At 37.8% G+C, this 20,401-nt stretch overlaps 2 protein-coding genes across 5 annotated transcripts in view; both read left to right on the plus strand.

Moving 5' to 3' along the window:
* AHCTF1 (AT-hook containing transcription factor 1) overlaps positions 1-8,582 on the plus strand; it is a 52,330-nt gene extending 43,748 nt beyond the window's left edge. For 3 of the 4 annotated variants that reach the window (XM_026082554.1, XM_026082544.1, XM_026082564.1), the window contains exons 30-36: positions 116-218; positions 1,125-1,231; positions 2,103-2,287; positions 4,114-5,971; positions 6,764-6,897; positions 7,355-7,461; positions 8,103-8,582. In XM_026082554.1, coding sequence (XP_025938339.1) covers positions 116-218; positions 1,125-1,231; positions 2,103-2,287; positions 4,114-5,971; positions 6,764-6,897; positions 7,355-7,461; positions 8,103-8,295 — 2,687 coding nt within the window. In that variant the 3' untranslated portion in view covers positions 8,296-8,582. Of the gene's footprint in view, positions 1-115; positions 219-1,124; positions 1,232-2,102; positions 2,288-4,113; positions 5,972-6,763; positions 6,898-7,354; positions 7,462-8,077 lie in introns of all 4 variants that reach the window. The other variant, XM_026082573.1, reaches the window with a different exon arrangement.
* A 1,090-nt stretch (positions 8,583-9,672) lies between these two features.
* The window catches only part of LOC112974049 (kinesin-like protein KIF28P), a 36,564-nt gene continuing 25,835 nt past the window's right edge, over positions 9,673-20,401 (plus strand). The window contains exons 1-5 of the mRNA XM_026082599.1: positions 9,673-9,752; positions 12,373-12,561; positions 12,892-13,095; positions 16,405-16,440; positions 18,310-18,534. Coding sequence (XP_025938384.1) covers positions 9,699-9,752; positions 12,373-12,561; positions 12,892-13,095; positions 16,405-16,440; positions 18,310-18,534 — 708 coding nt within the window. The 5' untranslated portion in view covers positions 9,673-9,698. The remainder of the gene's footprint in view (positions 9,753-12,372; positions 12,562-12,891; positions 13,096-16,404; positions 16,441-18,309; positions 18,535-20,401) is intronic.

Below are 20,401 nucleotides of genomic sequence, written 5' to 3' on the forward strand. Positions count from 1 at the left end.
TAAATCGGTATTCTAGATGAAATGCATAAGAGGCTCATTAAAAATCATGTGAGCATTTTAAAAGAAATTATATTAAGTACAACAGGGAAGTCACCCACCAGTCTTATTTTTCTAGGACTTTTGGAAGAATCGGATACTGAGTGCCCTGCCCTTCCGGAGGATGGTAAATGGATGCTTAAAGCTGCTGAGGCTACTACTTGTTGGACAGCAAGTGAAAGGTAAGTTTATAAAATACATGTATCTTTGACTTTGCGCGAGTATGTAACTGCTGGCTTTCTTGTGTTTAAAAACTCTATGATTTTGACCTGATATTGGGTCTTTCCTTTATTTTTACATATAGTAGTTTTCCTTGTTTTTCCTATCTGTGAGCATAATTCATTTGGCATAAATGTAATTTGAATTGACTAGCTGTCATATCTGTCATATTTGTTTCTTAAATAGCTGCAGATGTCAAAGTACAGTGGTGAAGACTTCGTTCATTCACTAGGCCATATAAATCTTGTTACAGATTGAGTCTTACTAAGCAGATATTGTGAATTTAAGTCCCACTTCTATCTGAAAATYATGTAGTTAAAAGTTATAACTGAGATTCCTGGAACTTAAAAGGTTTTATCTGGGGGTTTGAGTTCTTTCTGGCAGTATTTTGTACATTTAACTAATGTTCTTTTGTGTGCTCACTTAAGCATTTATCTATGGAAAGGGAAGCCATTTTCTCACCAGATACTTTAAAATCTGCAACGGCTTAGTGATGAAGAGGAAATCTGAGTAATGAAATAACCCTTAATTGTGTATAGTAATTTGTACTTACAGGAACTTTTGTTGTTTGTTCCAAATTTCCCTTATGGTAGTTGCATTCTTTCTACAGAACACAAATTACATAATATTACTTAATACAACTCTGTAAGAAACCAGTGTTACGTAGCTGGGGAGAATGTGAGGCACTTAATTCATTGAATTAAATGAGCCCCAAGTTGAGTGTAGTTATGTTGGGGAAGGAACTTTGAGTTTTTCTTAATTAATTCTGTTTTGAGACTTAAGATTCTATGATGAGAGAATATTTTGTAAACCTATTTGGGGTTTGTTATGATGCTTTAAGCTGAATTTTTCTTTCTCTGTTTATGAAGTGAAACGAACCATCAGGAGTCCAAAATGTTGTCCTCTTTGGAAGAAAAAGGCACGCCAGTTGCAACAAATCCACAGATCTCTGAACCCCTGGAGGCAGACAGTGAATGTATGTACCATATGTTGGAGGTGTTATCTGAGTTTAAGGTAGCAGAACTCCTAAGGTTAAATGTGTAGTTTGCCATAGCACTAAACAAGTGTATCATATTGAGTAGAACTAGTATATTACTGCTAACTTTCATCAAACTGTGGAGAGAATATGCTCCTTAAAGTCCTCTTAGTGAATGTTCCTGTTCTTGATAAAGATACTGAGAAAATTGGTAAAATTTAAAATGTTATTAAAAGGAGAGGTCAGTATTTTTCTTAATGTTGTATACCACTCCTAATGTGTGTGCTACAGGATCTGCTACTTGAATTACTATTTTAAATGATGATGCATCCTCAGTATCTAGGGTCTGAAGAAAAACTAACAATCAGTGTGCCTTTTCAGCTACCTTTTGTTGTGGGGTGTGTACCAAAGAGAGATGTTTGGCTTCTAGTCTTTGGAGAAAGCCTGATATATGTGGCAGGATGGAAAACTGTATTGTTCTTTCTCTATCTCTTTATGTCAGCGGCAGTTCATAGCGTGTTTCACAATTTCAGCAATATAGTAGGCATGAGTTGTTTGCTGTTAAACTAACTGAAATATTTAACACTGGTCCACAGAAATAGATCTTCAGTTATGGTATCTGATATTTTAGGATAGCCTAGGTAGCTTGGTTTTCTCCTTTCTCGTAATATCCTTTCCTGGCCTTTATTTGGCACTCTGAGAATTTTTTAGAAAGTTCTGCACTCAGGCTGTGACAACCCATTTATCCTTGAGCAATGCTCAAGTCTAGGCACGGTCCAGTATTTTCAAGGAGCATACCCACAGAGTATTTGTTACTTAACTGCTATATAAATGACAAAGTTTATGTTAAAATGACATAAAACTTTTTCAGCTGTGATAAGTATCCTTGACAGTGAGGATGTGGTCAGTACTCATTCAGAAAGCCACCTTGAAGGAAAGGGTGTGGATTTACCTAAAGAATGTAACCTAGAAGAAGTGGAAGTTGAAGAAAATGTTCCTTTTCTGCAAGAAGAAATACCTGCTTCTAACAACTTTCCTAAAACTGAGGAAATTAATGTAAGTAAATTGTTCTCCCATTTTCTACAGAATTGAAAGCACTTAGCTAAGTTAGAAGTCACACCAAAACATCTTAATTTATTTATCTAGTTAACGTAAGTTAACTTAATTACATAATGGTGGGCACCTTTTGTCTTCTGTGTGTTTTCTGTACATACAACACAAAACAGTACCTGTTAAGACTTAGACCTTTGAGAGCTGAAGTAGTACAAAAAAAAACCCCTTTGGTTTAAATAACTGTGCATTCATTTGGTTTACTAAAGCTTAAACATTTATTTCTTATTTGGGTTAATTTTTTTTTTTTTTAATTTTAAAGACAACAAGAAAGGTTGAGGAGTGCAGTGTTTGGATACTGGACACCATTTACCAAATGGCAAATTGGTGTGGGAACCTAACTCATTTTCAGAATGACTTAGGTGCTTATATCCTTTATTTATTCCTTATTAACACAAACAGAATTTCCAGTAATGAGTTAATTTCACTCTCAAGATATTCCAGCTAATTTTAAAAGCAATCTTCCTGTAACAACACAGGTTTTAACATCTAAACTTCTGTTGCATGCGTGCTTTAAAAGGTGATTCACTTGGACTGGAAAGTGGAACTAGAAGGTCTACAGTTGTCCTAGATTTTTCTTACTGGCCTTGCCTCCATTTATAGGCCTGGAGCTGATGAGTTACTTGGATTCATTGTGGATGCCCTCTGAGTATCGTGCAGAGTAGACTGTCAAAATCCCCTGTAGGATTAATAATTACAGGAATTAATAATATGCTTACAGGAATTAATAATAGCTAGAGAGAGCGAAGTACAGACTGAAAGGTAGTTTAACATGAATAGATTGATATTTATTTTTATTTATTTTTTTAAGTAACAGAAAACACTTCTCATTGTCTTTTAATTTGAATTAAGTTAWACAGGCAGTCTCTCCTTTAGCTCTTCTCGGCTTTGGGATTTGGGAGAACACCATACAAGTCATTATAGTTTTGGGAATGCACAAGTCATTTATGGGAGTAAACTGAAAATTTTTGATGGTTAAAAAGGGAGCAGTGCATGAAACAGCCTCAAATCTTCTGAGTCATTCATGTGGCATTACAGTAAAAGTTTTTCTGCTTTTGATATAACTACTTCTTACTGTCATATATGCAAATGTCTCTTTTTAGCTTGTCTGCCCTCATAGAATTTAGGGCAAACTACCTACCTTCTTGTTTATAGATGTGTAAGTGTGAAAGGGGAGTTTGGACAGAGTAGTACTTCTTGAATTAAGTTTTGAAGTATGGCATGGTTCTACACTATGATGCTCTAGCAACTTTTAACAAGATATAGGAGCCAAGAAAATAAGCAGATTCTGTGGAGACTACTGTTAAATGACTCCTTTCTTCTTCTGTAGTTGGCTAGCACCGTAACTTAACGGGTTGAGCAAAGATCTTAACACTTTGACTAAATTGTCTTGACCTATTAGAGTCAAGATAAGAGCTTCCTCTTGAAATAAGTAAGGGATATTACTTTTTTGTTCAACATAAATCCACAAGAGATTTTCGAAGTTTTAGAAGAGAAGAATAATTACCCAGTACAGGAAACTATAAAATAGGAGATGGAGGGATTATCACAAATGGAGCATGTGATTGCATACACTGAATATTCTGTTCTCTGTTCCTTAAATGCATGAATTGTATCTATAGTAGAGATTACATTGTGTATTTCTAATTTTACATTCAGTGGTGATCTAAAAGGAAAAGCAGTGTTTCACCATCATCAGTTCCATCTATCTCAGCTTGAAATTTGTCTGTGTGATAATTAATGATACATTAACAGACATTTTTTAACTTCAGGTTATTGAAGACAGTGCAGTTAAGGCACAAATCTCAGAAGAAGCACCTGAAACATCTCCAAGTAGTGAACTGCATTCATCAGGCAATCTTAAGCTTCGATATAGCTATGCTGCTATAGAACAACAGTTTGCATGTGATTTGCCTGATAATAAAGATGGTGAATGTGATGCAGCTGAGGGAGATGGAGAACTTTTTATATCTCAGAGTAATTTTACACTAGTGTTGGAAGGAGAAGAAGGTGAAGTGGAGATGGGAGACCATACATTAGTAGATGCTTCTAAACCAGCTAGCACAACAGCAGAGGAAAAACCTATGAACAGTTTGGGAAATACTGAAAACCAAGAACATGTTACAAACTCAGTGTCAACTGTAACTAGTGATCAGGAATCTCAAAATATTGCAGAGTCACTCCCATATGTGCCTGAACCCATCAAGGTAGCTATTGCTGAGAATTTATTGGATGTAATCAAAGACACAAGAAGTAAAGAATTTACATCTGAAGTTGTAGAACAGTCTATTCATGAAAGCATAGGTAAAAAGATGACTAGATTTCAGAAGTCAAAAGCTCTCTTAACGACTGTGCCTGAAGGAATGGAAGATGAATCCAACATGCATCAAGTAGAGTATGTGGTCACTCCTAGAACACGCGCAAGGGGACAGTTGAGTAGAAGTCTAATTATTCCATCAACAGATGATCAGCAACTATTAAAACCAGACAAACCGGTTCTGTTGGGACTGTCGACTCGGAGAAGTACCAGGCGAACAAAAGAAACATCTGAGACTTCTAATGTTCAAACAGAAGAAAAGGCTCAAGATGAGCAAACACCTGTGATCCCTGTTACTCCTAGGAGAGGTAGGAAGCCTAAACAGAATAATCCAGAAAAAGTAGAAAGCAGCCATTCTGATGGACAAGCATTGTCCGTCAGTACACAGTCCATAGCTGTTACTCCAAAAAGAGGATTAAGGAGAGTAAAGGAACCTGTATCTGAACTTTTGGAAGAGACTAATGAGGAAACTTCTCTTACTGAAAGTAGCTTTCTTGCTTCTACTACTTCCAAAAGGACTAGAGGAGGGAAAAGTTCAGTAGGAGATCAAGAAACTGGCCAGATTGGCACTGATCATAAGGCAAAAATGGCAGTCAGTCCCAGTAGAACTGGAAGAAAATTAAAAAGCATTAATTTACAACTTACTGAAAATACTGTCTCGGATCAAGAGGTGCAGCCTAGTGACCAACTCCTCTTACCTATGCCAGCTAAAAGAGGCAGAAGAAGAAAGGTGAGTTCATCAGAAGTCTCAGAAAATTCTGAACTTGACTTGTCTAAATCATCACTTCCTCAAACAGAGTTTAAACTTCCTGTCACTCCTAGAAGAAGTGTTAGGAAAGGGGCTCAGAATCTCTCAGCAGATACAGAATCTCTCTCTACTCAGGAAGACATACATTCATGTGAGAAAGTACAAATCCTTCATACTCCCAGAAGATCAACAAGAGTTACACTTGCTAAACCAGAAAAAACAGATGCTCTTCAGAGAACACCTGCACAGCCAAATGAGGAACCAACTACATCCAAGACTACAGTAAGGACAGGGCGTCGGGGCAGAAAGAGCCGACTGCCATCGATATTGGAGGAGAGCACTGTGGAAGCAGCCTTTTCCCAAGGACCTGATGGCAGTCCTTTGCTGCTTGCAGACACAAGTAAATCAGGACATGATGAAACATCAAGAACTTTAACAGATCGTAGCACTCGTGTGACAAGAACCAGATCCCGCAAAACTGGCACGCATCAGAAACTGTCTGTAGAGGAAAATGAGYCCTTCTTTTTCTCTCCTCCTCTTACAAAGCTGACAAAGAAATTAAAAGGTAGGTGTAGTATTTTCTTACACAAAATAGGGGATATTGTAGTCTTGTCAACTACAGAATAAAACAAACCATGAATATGGATTTATGTACTGTAAAGAATGTAAATGTGCAAAAGTGAAAATTTGGAATGAAAGAGGTAGTTCCTTTTTTTTTTGTCTAAAGACTGCATGACTGGCTGGCTGCTTATAGTAGAAGCAAGTGAGGAGGATGAAATGTTCTGAGTAAAGTGAAATGAAATTTTATCTGAATTTTGTCATGACCTTAATTTCCATCAAATTCCAAAACATTAGAGAAAGCGCGCTTAATATGCAATTGCCCTCTCTTCCCCCCAGTGGAGAAATAAAGGAGACATGCTTCCAGATTTTGTTCAGATCTTTAACTTAAAATGAGCTGCATCTTGCAACAAACTATAGAGATCTTAATTATGTGATTGCCTTTCATTGGCTTATGCTTTGCTAGTGAAGTTATTACACATAGGATTTTTTATATTAGACTACATGATAAAAATTTCAAAACATGTAAAGGCAGTTGGTGCCTCTTGACCATAAAAACATCTTTGATTATGTAGGTACAGGTAGGATCACTGCACTCCTTTATTCTTATTTCACACTATAAAATGATGGATTACAAGAGGCAGTTCCTAGGGAAAAGTACCTCCACGTTGAGTGTTTAGGAACCTGATCTGACCCTTTATTTTAGGAAGCTTAGGAAGTTGAATATTAGCTGTAATTTAACTTCATTGTCCTTTACATATAATGTGCATGCACATTAACTACACGTTGTCATTTTTAGCTGAAAAAGCAGACCATCCTGTGCAACTTCAGGATTTAGACCCAGACTTGTCTTCTCAATTTGTCTTTTCACCCCCTCTTTTGAGGTCAAGGAGAAAACATGTATCTAGTATTTCACGAATTGTGAAAGAACTGGTAAGTAAAAACTGCAGTTTTCTCAAATTCCTGACTTTTGCTTTGTACCTCTTTTTCAAATCATACTTTTTAATACCTTGCCTTTTTCCTTGAAAGTATATTTAAAAAGAGAGCTTTTAAATTAATCRGTTAAACAAGTATGTTCCTTCCTGAAAACTAGCTACAAAAATCAATTACATATGTAAGTTAAGAATGAATAAATGTTACTTTGCCTTTAGCAAAAGGCACAGTGGCTTTCTTTAAACTTATATGGTGTGTTGTTTGTTGATTTCAAAATTGGAACTTTTGGGGATGATGTTAAAATTTGAGATGGAAGGTTTGTTTTTGCAGAGAGGAGTTGTAATGCTTTTGGAAATAAGAACTTTATCACAATTTCTTCATAAAAGAAATATTTATTTGTATTCTGTGGAAGCGTGAGAATTTGGATGTGAGAGACGTTTTTGTTGCCTTAATGTAGGAGCTTCCAACTAAAGAGGAAGAGGATACCAAATCCATAGAGTCTGTGGGAAAGCAAAAGTTGAAGAGAGGTAGAACTGCAAAAGCGAAACTGAAGAAAGCAAGCAAGTATGAAATTCTCTGGAACACTTATTTGCCTTCCTTTATTGTGGTAATGGTTCAGCTGGTAGCAGCCTAACTTCTTCCCCATCTGGCTGTGAAGTTTTGCCATTACTTCTTACAAGCCAATCTAGCCTGCTGATCTGATAGAAACTTTTTTCATCTTAAGAGTTAGTTTTCTAATGGAAACAGAAGAAGAGGGAGGGAATAGGAAAGGGCAAGAGGTTAGTCCTCTTTTCGATGGTAGTGTGCTCTTAGCTTGATTTATTCCATCTTATGAAACCATACCCTTACAGTCTTTAGTTCCTCATTTATGGGAAGAGGGGGACAGGCACTGAGTAAAGAAAAGTTCTAGAATGAACCAAAAATCACGTCCAGGAACAAGAAAACTGCTTATTGAAGACATTTGCTTCTTAAAAGCTTGGAGGACTCTACAAGTTGTTGTGAGTAAGCACTGAGAATAATTGAGATGATCTGGTAAGGGATGAAAACAAAAGTAGGCTTATTTGTGTAGCTTTTCTGCCTTGATCCGATATGCGAAAAAGCCCATAAATAACAATCTTGGGCATTGCTTTTTTTAATACCACTTATTTTCTCTGATAAATATTGTTGGTAATGAAATCAGTTTGGTACTTTCCACTTTCTTACAGAACCACAAGAAAAGAAGGTTCTTGGTCACCTCCACCAGTGGAGATTAAGTTTATATCTCCTTTTGGAAGTCCAGTGGGTGGAACAAAAAGCAAACAGAAAGAAACCACAGATGCGGCAGAAAAGACTCTACGAAAGAACAAAAAAAGACTGTCTAATTTTCCAAAGCCAGTTGTGCGCCGGAAGATGCTATAACTGTTTTTTAAGTTTGTAATGTACACCACTGTTTGTAAAGTCATCAAAATTGTGTGGATTAGTTTTAAAAAAAAAAAAAGAAAAAATCATCTAATTTGGAAGAGATAATTTATATAAATTATTGTAAAATTTCATAAACAAATGGTCTTCAATAAGTAACTCCATATGGAGTGTGATTTCCTCAGTCAATGCAGTTTTCTATTTTATATTAAGACTTCATACRTTTATATAATATGTAAATACAGCTTATTTTAGGAATGTTAAATAAAAATGTATACTTCACAATATGCTTACTGTCTGATAGCTTTTTGAGGGAATAATGGGTTGAATTACCTGTATCACTCAAAGAAATTTTAATGTTGGTTTGCAAGAGTTGCTGACCCTCAAAAGTGAGGCCAAAAGCTTTTTAAAAGTTTGCTTAGAAATACTGTAATAAGTAAACATCTAAAATATGTTAGTTGTTTAAATCTTATAGATGATATTTGACCTTCTGGCATAAATAATTGGGCTCACAATACAAACTGATAATTCCTTATATTCATGGTTAAATTGTACTGTATTGAAGTCAGAATGTAAACAATTGTATTTTAAGCTGTGCAATATTTCTTTGTATTTGTCTTAGACTTTGGGAAAGCTGCTCTTGAGTTTATAAAACTAGATCACACCTCAGATGTTTCACTTTTTTTTTAATTTATCAGCAAAAACCTAACTATATAGAGGGTTTGATGCTTACAATAGCATATCATATTTAAAGGGATATTGCCCACAATTTTGGCTCAAGTTTCAAAGTATTTTCATATATTTAGATTAATAGGAATGCTACTATAATTGAAATAATGATTTGTTGTCTGTAAACACATTTTGCAATATTTGAAGCCTGCATATCACAGCACCAAAAACCTGATGATAAAGCTAACTTAGTCTGAGAAAGGTACAAAAAATCTTAGTTACAAACCATATTTTTGAATAATTATTTCATTATTAATCTTGGGTTATGGAGTAAACACTTTGTAAAAATAAATGCAAAAGACTATTCTTTTAAAAGCAAACATGGAAGTACTATTTTGATGTGCAGTCTTTTACACAATTAATGGAGTATTTTATGTATGTTAATTTATATATGGATGCAACTTTGAAGACTACAAAATGGTGGAACCTGACATTAAACTTTTAAATTAGTAAAAGCTGCTACAGTTACTTTAAGAAATAATTTATGGGGTAACTAATACCTTACGCATAATGAATGAATGTGTTAATAATGAACTAAGCTTGCAAACGAAGTTTCTTCTGTGGCCATGACTTTTCTATCTCAAAACAGGGAGTTCTAGAGAAGTAGTTGCATGCACTTTATTATTTTTCTCCTTGGAAATATTCATGACTGAATGAAAGTTTAAAAAAAGAAAATGCCAAATGTTGACAGTGTGAAAGTGGCAGTTCGAGTGAGACCTTTCAGTCAGGTTAGTAGTTATTTACTCTGAGTATTTTGTATTTGAATCTTACTAAAATGTAAATATCTTCAAAAAGGAAGGAGGGAGGAATTTCCAGCAATATTTTTAAATGCAGATTGTACAAAGATGCCATGAATAGCTCTGAATATGAGGTAAAAGAGCAAACTTTTAACACTGAAAAAAATAAATTATCAAACCTCAATATATGTTCTGTACAGTGCACTAAAATATTTATAAATTGCTGAGATTCCTATTAAATAGAATTGACGGAATGAAATGCTAGTGAAGATTGCTTAACAGGGTTTTAACATATTTGTTATTTATACTGACTATATTTTTTTGTATGAAAATCGCATTTCACTAGAACAAATGAAAACATGATATTAGTCAATTTATTGATTGTTTGAAGTAACTCAGCCTCTTTTATTTTGTAGCCAGCTCAGCTGAATTATCCTTGGCAATGCTTCTCGAGGAGAAAAGAAAGCAATACCAATAAAAAAAAATGGAATTAGATGTTTAATAACTTTCTAAAGGATTGTAACAGTCCAGTAACTTTTATTTTAAAGGAGTTTTAATCCAGTTATACATTAAAATGTTTTCCTCTATTTTACTCGGCTATTTATATTCAATGTGCTGTTCTTCGATGCTGATCAGGTTCCCGTAGGTAGATTTTGAAAAGAATGGGAGTATAAGCATAGTGTGTAACATGGAATGGGATTTCAGAAAGTTGAAGGACATAAAAGGAAATAGGAGCAAAAACAAGGTTTGGGAAATTTTGTGTTAGAGCTTGAAAATAGGAAAGAAGCTGAGTGCTAGCTAACAGTGAAGATGGCAGCTCAAGGATGGTTTTATAATGAAGCGGAGAAAATTGGTTTTACTTATTTTACTCTGTATAGCTTTGTTCCAGGTATGCGAAGGAGAGTGTGGGAAAGATCATTTTAGGGTGAAAAATATCCAGTGCATTGGCAGTGCTTTTTAACAATGAGGATGAACTGGGAAGGAGACTGCCTTTTTAAAGATTAAAAAATGGCTCGGGGTGAGTGGCTGAGCATGCTAGGAGTCTTCATACAAAATTGCAGGTGGTTGCAGGTGCATCAGAGAAGACGACGATATTAATATTCATRGCGCTAGAGAGGACATGAGGGGGCTATGAAAGAAAGAGGGGTGATGTATCGTTATGGTGAAAGTATACAGAGGGGCATAGAGAAGCAAATCTCACTCTCTCTTTAGAGACAGTACAGGAGATGTTTTTTGGGAGCAAGATCAAAATTTCCCAAGAACTGCTCAGTGCAATTCATCAGTAAGTAGAGAAATTCGGAGGTTTTTCTATAGGAAATTGAGTTGTTTGAATTTTTTTTTTTTTTGGTAAAGAAGGCCTGAGGTTTCTCTAGAATGTTTTGATGCATTTGTTTAGATTGAATGTCAATGACTGATAAGTGCTGGAACTAACTGATACATCTGTGCACTTGGGGCCAAAACTCAARAAAATTCCAGTGGAACATCAACTGTCTTGGAATAGTACAGTCTCACCTTTCAGAAAGTGGAATGACTAAGTAGTATAATGGCAGAATTTATTTCCAGGAAACGTACTAGGAGGAGATATTCATGAAGGGAGAATGAACATTATTAAGGCTAAGGGCCATGGTTAAAAGAGAATTTGTCAAGACAAGAAATGTTTCAGGAAAAGTGTTTCCCTGAGTTATCTCAGATGATTGACACAAACATTCATAAGATTTTTTTCTTCAAAGGTTTAGAAGCCAAGAATGACAAAATCTAAATCCATTTTACTTTTGATAGCCACTTGGGTTTAAAACATTAATTGATTAACATTGACTTCATCTGGTTTATTTGCTTTATTTCCTAAATACCCAGTATGTGACTAAGGCCACAGGTAACTAAGTCTTTTAATCTGCTATGAAATGTTCTCATGTGAAAGACTACTCTCAGGGTTGTCAAGATAGTAAGAGCAATACATGTTTTTGTCACCCTTTCATCAATTGCCATTTAACTAATCAGAAATAACTGAACAGTTGATTTACAGTCTTTGTTTCCTTATTTGTGGAAAAGACAAGCTACAGCCAGAAGCAAATCTGTAGTCATCAAGAGTTGTTAGGCAATATTTGTAACCTATTAGTCTAGGCCAATCTGAAAATACTATGAAATGATGGAATTTCAAGTAACGAGGTAGCATTTGTTTCTCATTTTGTTTGTACCTTATGTTTTCTGTGCAAAACTTCCAGTTACTGAGCTGAATGCTTTTTTCACCTAAGTAGTCAAGATAATGAGTCTCTTCACTATGCTTGAGGAGCGATGTACTGTGGTTCATTTTGAATTAAAGCTGTTCTTACAATAAAACTCATTTTCCAATGTATTCTGCTATGTGGGTGGCCAATACAGTTTTTGTGAGGCAGAGGAAAAAATGAAAGGTCCGGTTAACTGATCTATCAGTTCATTTGGATCACTTACTCCTTGACGGTGTATTTACCTTGCATGGTTCAAGAATGGGCTTATTTCACAATTGGTTCATGGTACATTTCTGTTGGCTTTAGTTTAAATACAGACTAACGTGAATTTTTAGCAAATGATTGATTGTTGTGTTTTGATACTGCAATTGTGATTTTTAATACAGAGGGAGAAGGATGCAGGAAGTAAGTGTGTGATTTCTATGAACTCCAACAGCACAAGCATATATGATCCTAGGAATCCAGGGCACATGAAAACCTTTACTTTCGATCTGGCATATTGGTCTCATAGTGGCTTTCTAAAGGACAAGAATGGTATGCTTGTTTCAGCAGGATCCAACAGTTATGCAGGCCAGGTAAGGCTTTATTCAGAGAGCTAATTAAAAGCAGTCTTAGCTAATACAAAATTGTAAACTGGTGAGTTTGTTTAGTTATTAACATTCCCCTAAGTGGAATGCAAATGACTTCCACAAATCTGTTTACTGGTTTGAAGCATTACCTAGAGTTTATTTACATTTCTTCTTTCACCCTTGAACTCTCAATTTCTCAAGTGTGTTTGTGAATCTTTATTCTTCATTTAAACTTTTACTGGGGTGCTCCTACTAGACAGCAGTGCTTGTGTGTGTATTTGCTTGCCATCTACTGGAAGTTGACCTATCTATCCATATATATTTGATTATTTTTAGAGAGAGGTCTTCCGTGATCTTGGTGAAGGGGTGCTGGAGAATGCCTGGCAAGGTTACAATGCCACTCTCTTAGCTTATGGTCAGACCGGCTCAGGAAAGAGCTATTCCATGATTGGATATGGCGCAAACAGAGGCATAGTTCCAGTTGTGTGTGAAGAACTCTTCAAAGCAATTCAGAATCAGGAAAAGAACAAGCAATACCAGGTGGGATTAGCACAAATTGTCATTTATTACCAAGATCTCTCCAGACTGTACTTTCAAATAGAAATTTTAAAGACTGTTAATTTTAAATTTTCAAATTAGCAAAAACAAATTCTGACATTACAGAGCAAATGACTGCACAAACCATAGTGCATTCTACAAAGAAAAGTGTTCCATAAAAAGTTGATGTAATACAGCTAGATTTACAGATAAACTCTAAAATAAGAATTTCCATCTGTCCCAGTGTAATTGATCCTTGACATGAATACTATTTTTTTTATTTTTTTAGTATTTTTTATTTTAATAAAGATCAGAGTTACCTACTGTAAACTGAGCTGATCTGTAATCTGTAAGGCTTCCTAACCTTACTCTTCCACAGAGTATTTATAAGAAAATCTTTCCAACTCCTTAGTAAAGAAAATTTTTTTTTCTTTACACCTTTTAAAGGGTTTTAGATTGTTGTACCTCTTATATGCAATAGGAATAATGTTTTTAGCCTTGCAGTAGAGCTTTTGTAGCTGCTGGATGCTCCCACTTTATCAGCATCCTTCTGTGCTTGTAGTCCAGGTAACTTGCATACAAGTAACAGAAGCACTTCACGGATCTGAGCATCACTGTAAGTGCTGAGCTTCATTCAGGATATACAGGAGTGCCTTCTGTCTGCAAAAATATCAACCTGATTACTGAATACGGCTTGTGATTTATTCCTGTGTTACTTCCCTTAAGAAAGAGCACTTTGTTTTCCCTAASTAGTTCAACATATCCCCAGCTTTGTGCCAACAGAAATGGCATAGGGATGCCATTTGTGAACATGCTTCTGTTTTCCTTTCACATCATGCAGTTGTCCATCTGCTTCTGTGATAAAAACAACAGTGAAAATTCATTCCTTCCCATCTCACTTGCTATATTAACATGGAAATGTAAACCCTATTTGAGGTTAAGTTAATATTATTATAGATAGTTCTTGTTGCTTGGACAGAGGGGAAAAAATCATCTATGCTGGATTTTTTTTTTTTTTAATCTTAGCCATGGTCTTAATGATGCAGCAACAGATTTTTTATTTTATTTTATTTTTTTTTGAAGTTAATGGGTTCATTATCGTGAAGCTTAAAGTTTGATGCCAGTGCTTACCTAGGGATTTTATAAAGCTGTGGACTTCGGGACTTGGGGAGTCCTCCTTCCCAACCACTGGTGCTCAGCCTGGTGCACCTGTAGACCCAGAGGTCTCTCCATTCCAGGCCCATGGATGTGTCTGCTACTTTCCCCTTTGCAGGTTTGTCCAGTAGCGAGGCTGAACACATACCCTGGAGGTGCATGCATATACGCATGCACAGAGGACACTAACATGGCTGGCTAAGCAGGCCACCACCAACAGGGCGTTGCCTTTAACAACACCCACAGAAAACAATACCAGAACTCACAGGAGTGTAAGCAGAGATAGCCCAGGCCTCCTCTTCCTCTCCAGCTGATCAGAATTGGAGTTCATTAGTGCAAACACATGTGCTTCACTCTGCAGATTCACAAATGCACCCATATTTGCAGGTCCATTGAATATCAGCATGGCCTCTAAGTCCCTCTTCTATCCATACCCTGACTCTGGGCCTCCTTAACTGGTATGTGGTCTCTTACTTGCCAGCTTGTCCAGCTTGATGCTCACTAGCAAGCAGATGTATGTACTCACACACATGTGGATCCCTCAAATATCAGCAATGGGCTGCCAGTGTGCTTACTATCCATGGCAGGACACTGTGCTCCCTTACTCATCTCTGGCTCACACCTTGAGTCCTTCCGGAGGCAGGTTTTCATCCTACTCACTGGCTAGTCCACCTTCAAGTTTGCTAGTGAATTACACAAACACACCCACATGCGCTGGGACAGGGGAAAATATAAAAGTACTGTTCCCTCTGCTTGCAGGTGCCCTAGACATATGGGCCCGATGACCTGTGGTTCCCACTCCAGCTGCTGGCGCTTACACCCTTGCTCACTCTAGTTGCTGGCTCCACAAATACATGGGCCACTATCACATGTTGTCTGACTTGACCTGCTGGTGCTTAATTCACTCCTGCACCCCAATTCACTGGACCCCAGTTGCTGGCACCCCTGGCACCGAGGTCCTATGCCCTGTGGTCAGCCAGCTGCTGCCACTGAGACCGTCCATCGCTCCCGTTGCTGGAACAGCAGACGTGGGGGCTGCTGTCGCTTGTGGTCTGACTCCAGTTGCTGCCCTTTGATTCAGTCAGTGTTGTCTCTCCAGTTGCTGGCACCTAGACCTTACAGCACTCACACGTGGGACAGAGAGTAAGATTACATGGAAAGGTAGTAAAGGAAGGATTTAATAAGAAGAGAGGATAGACTGCAGTGATCAGGTGCAGGCTCAGTCAGACAAGCGTACTGACTGGTGGCTCTTTACTTGTGACTGGCCCCTTTTATCCATCCTCCTCTCTATTTTTTCCCCTTGTTCCTCCCCGAACCTCCATCTTTTCCCATCTTTGACCTTTTCCTTAAACATTACTTAATAAGTTTTGCATAGTCTCACAGGTCCCCCTCAAATACCCATAATACTCATATTCGTCATGTTTCCTCCTCCTGATCAAAGTCCAGGTTAACCCCTTCAAAGCCATGCCTGCAGTTTCTTAATGACCCCTCAAATAGTGGCTGAAGGGTTTTGGTCTTTGTTATTGTCTAGTTATCGCTTGCTTGTCAGGTTCGTGTCTCTGGGCATTTCATTTATCAACTTCCCTGTTACTTATTATTCTCTTTTAACTGACAAGGTCTTTGATATCATAACCTTAATGAACCAGGTGCTCTCGCATCCACATACCCTTACATAGGTAGCATATGCATGCAGCTGTTCATTCAGAAATCACTAGCGGAAACATTGGCTTTTTCTGTATTAAAACGGCCTTGAAAATACACACTGGCTGGGCCACTCTGCTAATTAATGGTGCTGTCAAAAATTAACATTTGCACCTCCTGAATTTTCTGCAATGCTGTTTAGATGCTTATTAATTCTTAATAACTGATACAATTAAAATGATTTATTGAAATACATCTTGTGATGAGTCTACCTAGGCGATRATAAGGATTTTGGACATAAGGGTTTCTCTAAAGAAACACTGGGAAAGGAAACAGGGTTGTGATGAAAGGGCATGGGTCTCGTAAGTAATTGCTTGAAGTCAATTTATTTCATAGTTTGGGATAAAAGAATGTTTTGGTCCAGGTAACCTGGATTATTTTTAGAATGGGATGGCACTCCATCAGAAGTATTTTTTTCAAATACATTTATCTTATAGTTATTTCTTGTCTTTACAGATTACTTTCAGTATGCTGGAAATTTATAATGAACAGGTAATGGTCTTGCTTTATTTCAGTATTACCAAATCTTAATGTTTTCTTGTACATACGTTTATTTCTTTTTTGCTTTAACTTCTTATGCAAGAATGCGTGTGCACGTGTGGGCCTGCATCCCAAGGGTCTTTCCCCTCCTAGATCTGGAAGCCATGTGCAGCTGCAACACTTACGATGTTTCCATCCTTTCTCTCTCTTCTATTTTCAAAATATTAACCTTAAAGCAGGAAAAGCATGTGGAATCTCATCTCTCAGGGTACAGTTCTCTAGTGTGCTGTTTGCAGCTTGTGGATCCTATGCAGTAATGTGATAATCAGCCTTTATGTTCTCTTAAAATGACTTTTCTGGGCATGTTATCTGAAATGGGACTGAGCTGATGGTATTTGGACCTAACAGCATCTTTTTGCTGGTTGAGCTAAATGAAAGTCTGGTACCAAAAGTCTGAGTTCATAAATTGTGTCATGATCAAGTTTCTAGAGTGGGACAGTGAGTTAAATTTGGAAGACCTCAGGCCAGAACTAGGCTCCTGAAGTAGTGTTTTTTGCATGAATCATCATACAAAGGGCTTATGTTTATCTGTACAGTGGCAGATAAATAATGCATCTGGGCTAGGAGTGGGTCAAGAGGGACCCACGCAGCGAAACCTAGCAGTAGGTTGGACGGGAGGCCTCCTTCCTTCTTCACCATCGTCACATGCCAGCAGCACGACATGATTGTCCTGACATCCTGTTGGCCGAGCTCGTTCATCCCGGGCAGTACTTTTCCCATTCTGTATTGTAATTTTTGACTTTTTAGGGTTTTTCTTTACTTTTTTTTCCCTACACATTTTTTTAGTTCCTTGTGTTGGTAGACACAGGATATATTGCTAATTGAAAATTGGTAATTTGTTTCTCTTAAGCTGGGGAGGTGGGAGGTTGAAGATGGTATATGCCTCACAGGACTGAATTTTTAGCTTTCTTTCTAAGGTTTATACATTTTTGCTGCTTTTTCATGAGCTGCTTTCTCCACACCTTCCTCCTTGTTACTTTGAGCCACGTGGCCAGTTTCAGTCAAATTAGATGGAATGGGCATGAGAAAAAAAAAAGAATATACAGGAAAACAGGCTTCATTAGTTTTAGCAGCTCACAGAATAACTTCTTATCTCATGTAGTAGAAAGGGTATAATTTTTTTTGTTGTTGTTAAAATGTATAGTGTTTTTCAACTTTGATGTAAAGTAACTAGAGAGATAAAGGGTTGAAAGTGTCTTAAGTGTGAGATGGATAGTAAAAATAGCAGCACTGGGGGAGGGAGGAACTGCCTTGTGTTCAGACAGACTAGAAGCAGACCACTGGATATACTCCCTGACAGACTTATTTCATAATAGGCATATTTCCTTTTATGCCTTCTTGAAAGTCCCATATTTTGTTTTCTTCAGCCGTATTCTGTATTTGTACCAAATTCAAGAAAACAGATCTTCTTGTTGTTTACATTTTGAAATAAAGCTATTGCACCTTTGCCATTGTGAGCTATTTTGGGATGCAGGATAGAAGGCAATAYTCTACTATAAATTATAGATAATTGCTATTGGAAAGGTGTAGTAGATTAAAAGTTAAAGTGCATGCACTTTAATGACARTAATAGAAGCAGCAGGAAATAATGCTTTTATGCTGAATTTTGCAAAAGTATTAAGCTTATAGATGTGGGCTTTTGATGTGGGTTAAATTTACCTGGAAAATGGAACTGTGTGGGAATAAGAGTGTCTAAAGAGGGTAAAGCCAGAACAACCAGCAGGTGCTGTGCCATAGTCTGTCTTGATTTTTTTGTACCCTAAGTGTAACACATTTTACTTATTTTAGTAACAAATTTTGACTGTAAATCTCTCTCCATAGGTAACAGACTTACTCTCTAAAACAAGGAAGCCTGGTGGGCTCAAGATCAGAGAAGACCAGCAACAAGGTTTTTATGTTGATGGTCTGAAGCTGGTGCCTTGTGATAATTATGCACAAATTGAGAGGTTAATGGAACAAGGGAATAAGATGAGAACAACAGCTACAACCATCATGAATGCTACCAGCAGTCGATCTCACATGGTCATCACGATCCAATTCAAACAGGTGTAGTATTAAGGCACTGTTTCCATTATTCAGTATAATTGTTCAGTACTCTTAATTAATTGGTCCTGCTAGAAACACTATAAAATGAATTTGTTGAAGATTACCAGACACAAAATTCAGGGTGGCTCCATTTTACCTAGGGCCTGGAGTGATCAGGACCACCATAGTTTATTACTGCCTCTGGTAGAGCCAGCAGAAGAGAAGATGTGAGGATTCCTCCTCCCTTGGTTACAGGTTGCCAGCTTAAATGATTGGCACACTGCTCACCACTGCTGCCCTCTGAGTAGTGGACACCAAAGGCAGTGACATCCCAAAACACAGTGCCTGTTTGCAGATTAACCCTGTATTTAAGATCCTAAATGCATTTTCTCAATATTATTGGTGGTCTTTGAAAATCTATCACTAATAACCTGCAGTCACTCTTTATTCTTGGTAGTTCCTGTTTGCACATTATCGTTATGCATAAATCCTGGTCTGAATATAACAAGCAGCCCTGTAGCTAGCAAGCTTGACCGTTCGCTAATTTAGCGCAGTATATGTGTCTGTGGCTTTCTGTGGCATCTCCCTGACTCCTTACAAGAGAAGGCTGCCAGGTCAGCTTTGCAGTGGATGGGCGGGAAGACACGACCGGAGCGGGCAATTTGGTCCTAAATCCTGCTAGGAAGGAAGCTTTGTAAATACGATGGAGCAATGTTCTCCTCATTGTTGCAGAGCTTGAAGAGCTGTGTGCTCCCACAGCCAGGTGGGGGGGGGTACTGAGTAACTGCAGCGATGCCACTGGCACAGTAGTTTGATCATATCAGAGCAGTCATACCGTGAAAGTGCCAGTGGAGACTACTCCTCACTGTTCTGAAAAATGGACCTCACTCTCCATCCCCCAATTTTTTCCCTTGATAAACTCCCTTGATACATGAACAATAGTTTGTGTTGAAATCACCTGTGACCAAGCTGTCTATAGAATAATGTATTCAGGAGAACCTTAGGGTGGAATTGGTTGAAGAGGAGGAGGATCAGGCTGGCCCAGATGTTAAAGTCGCATCTGTGCGCTAGAAGTAAGCTCAGCTTCCCACTTCTGCCTAGCATGGACAGCTCTGAAAGTGGCTCGGCCTCATGATAAGCAGAGCCAGTACCAGGCATGTGCAGCAAGAGAACTGGGAGGGAGATGTCTAATTTCCCTCCTAGGTATTGTGTTTGYAGTCATGGGAGCTATGAAGTCAAGACATTTCCATACTCTTTTTCTGCGAGTCAGGGAATGAACAGTATTGCTTGGAGAGAGACAGCGATCTGGAGAGATGGTAAACCCCAAAAGAGTGGCCTGAGAGAACAAGCAACAAGCTGAGGGATTGAGAGGAACACAAAATGGTGGTGGTGGGCATGCCTGAAAGACATCTCCATGGTATTAGTGTAGGACACACTGAGGTGGGCATTTCAATTCACATGGAGGCAGTTCCTTGTCCTACCTTCCTAATTTCAATTCAACACTGAAGCACTGCAGGTATCTCTGGATGAGCCATGACAGCACTCACCAAAGCCATGCAGGACAAGAAGGGGAGAACTCTGTGCATCTGCCTAATACTTCAAGAGGAATTTAGAGTTACCAAAGTCAAAATCCTGGGGAAAAAAAAAGGTGGATCCTGTGGAGAAAGAGAACCATTACCATAGGCTCCTCTGTTGACAGTCTTACCGTTTGCTACATTTTTTGAGAATCAATGTAATGATGTTTATTCCACCTAAAGTCAAGCTGCTCTTGAGCTGTCTACTTTCCCTATGAGTGATCACAGAATCACAGAATCGCTGAGGTTGGAAGGGACCTCTGGAGATCATCTAGTCCAACCCCCCTGCTCAAGCAGGGTCACCTAGAGCACAT

This window comes from Apteryx rowi, unplaced genomic scaffold (assembly GCF_003343035.1).
Source record: "Apteryx rowi isolate R43461 unplaced genomic scaffold, aptRow1 scaffold_117, whole genome shotgun sequence".
In the NCBI taxonomy this organism is placed as follows: Eukaryota; Metazoa; Chordata; class Aves; order Apterygiformes; family Apterygidae; genus Apteryx; species Apteryx rowi.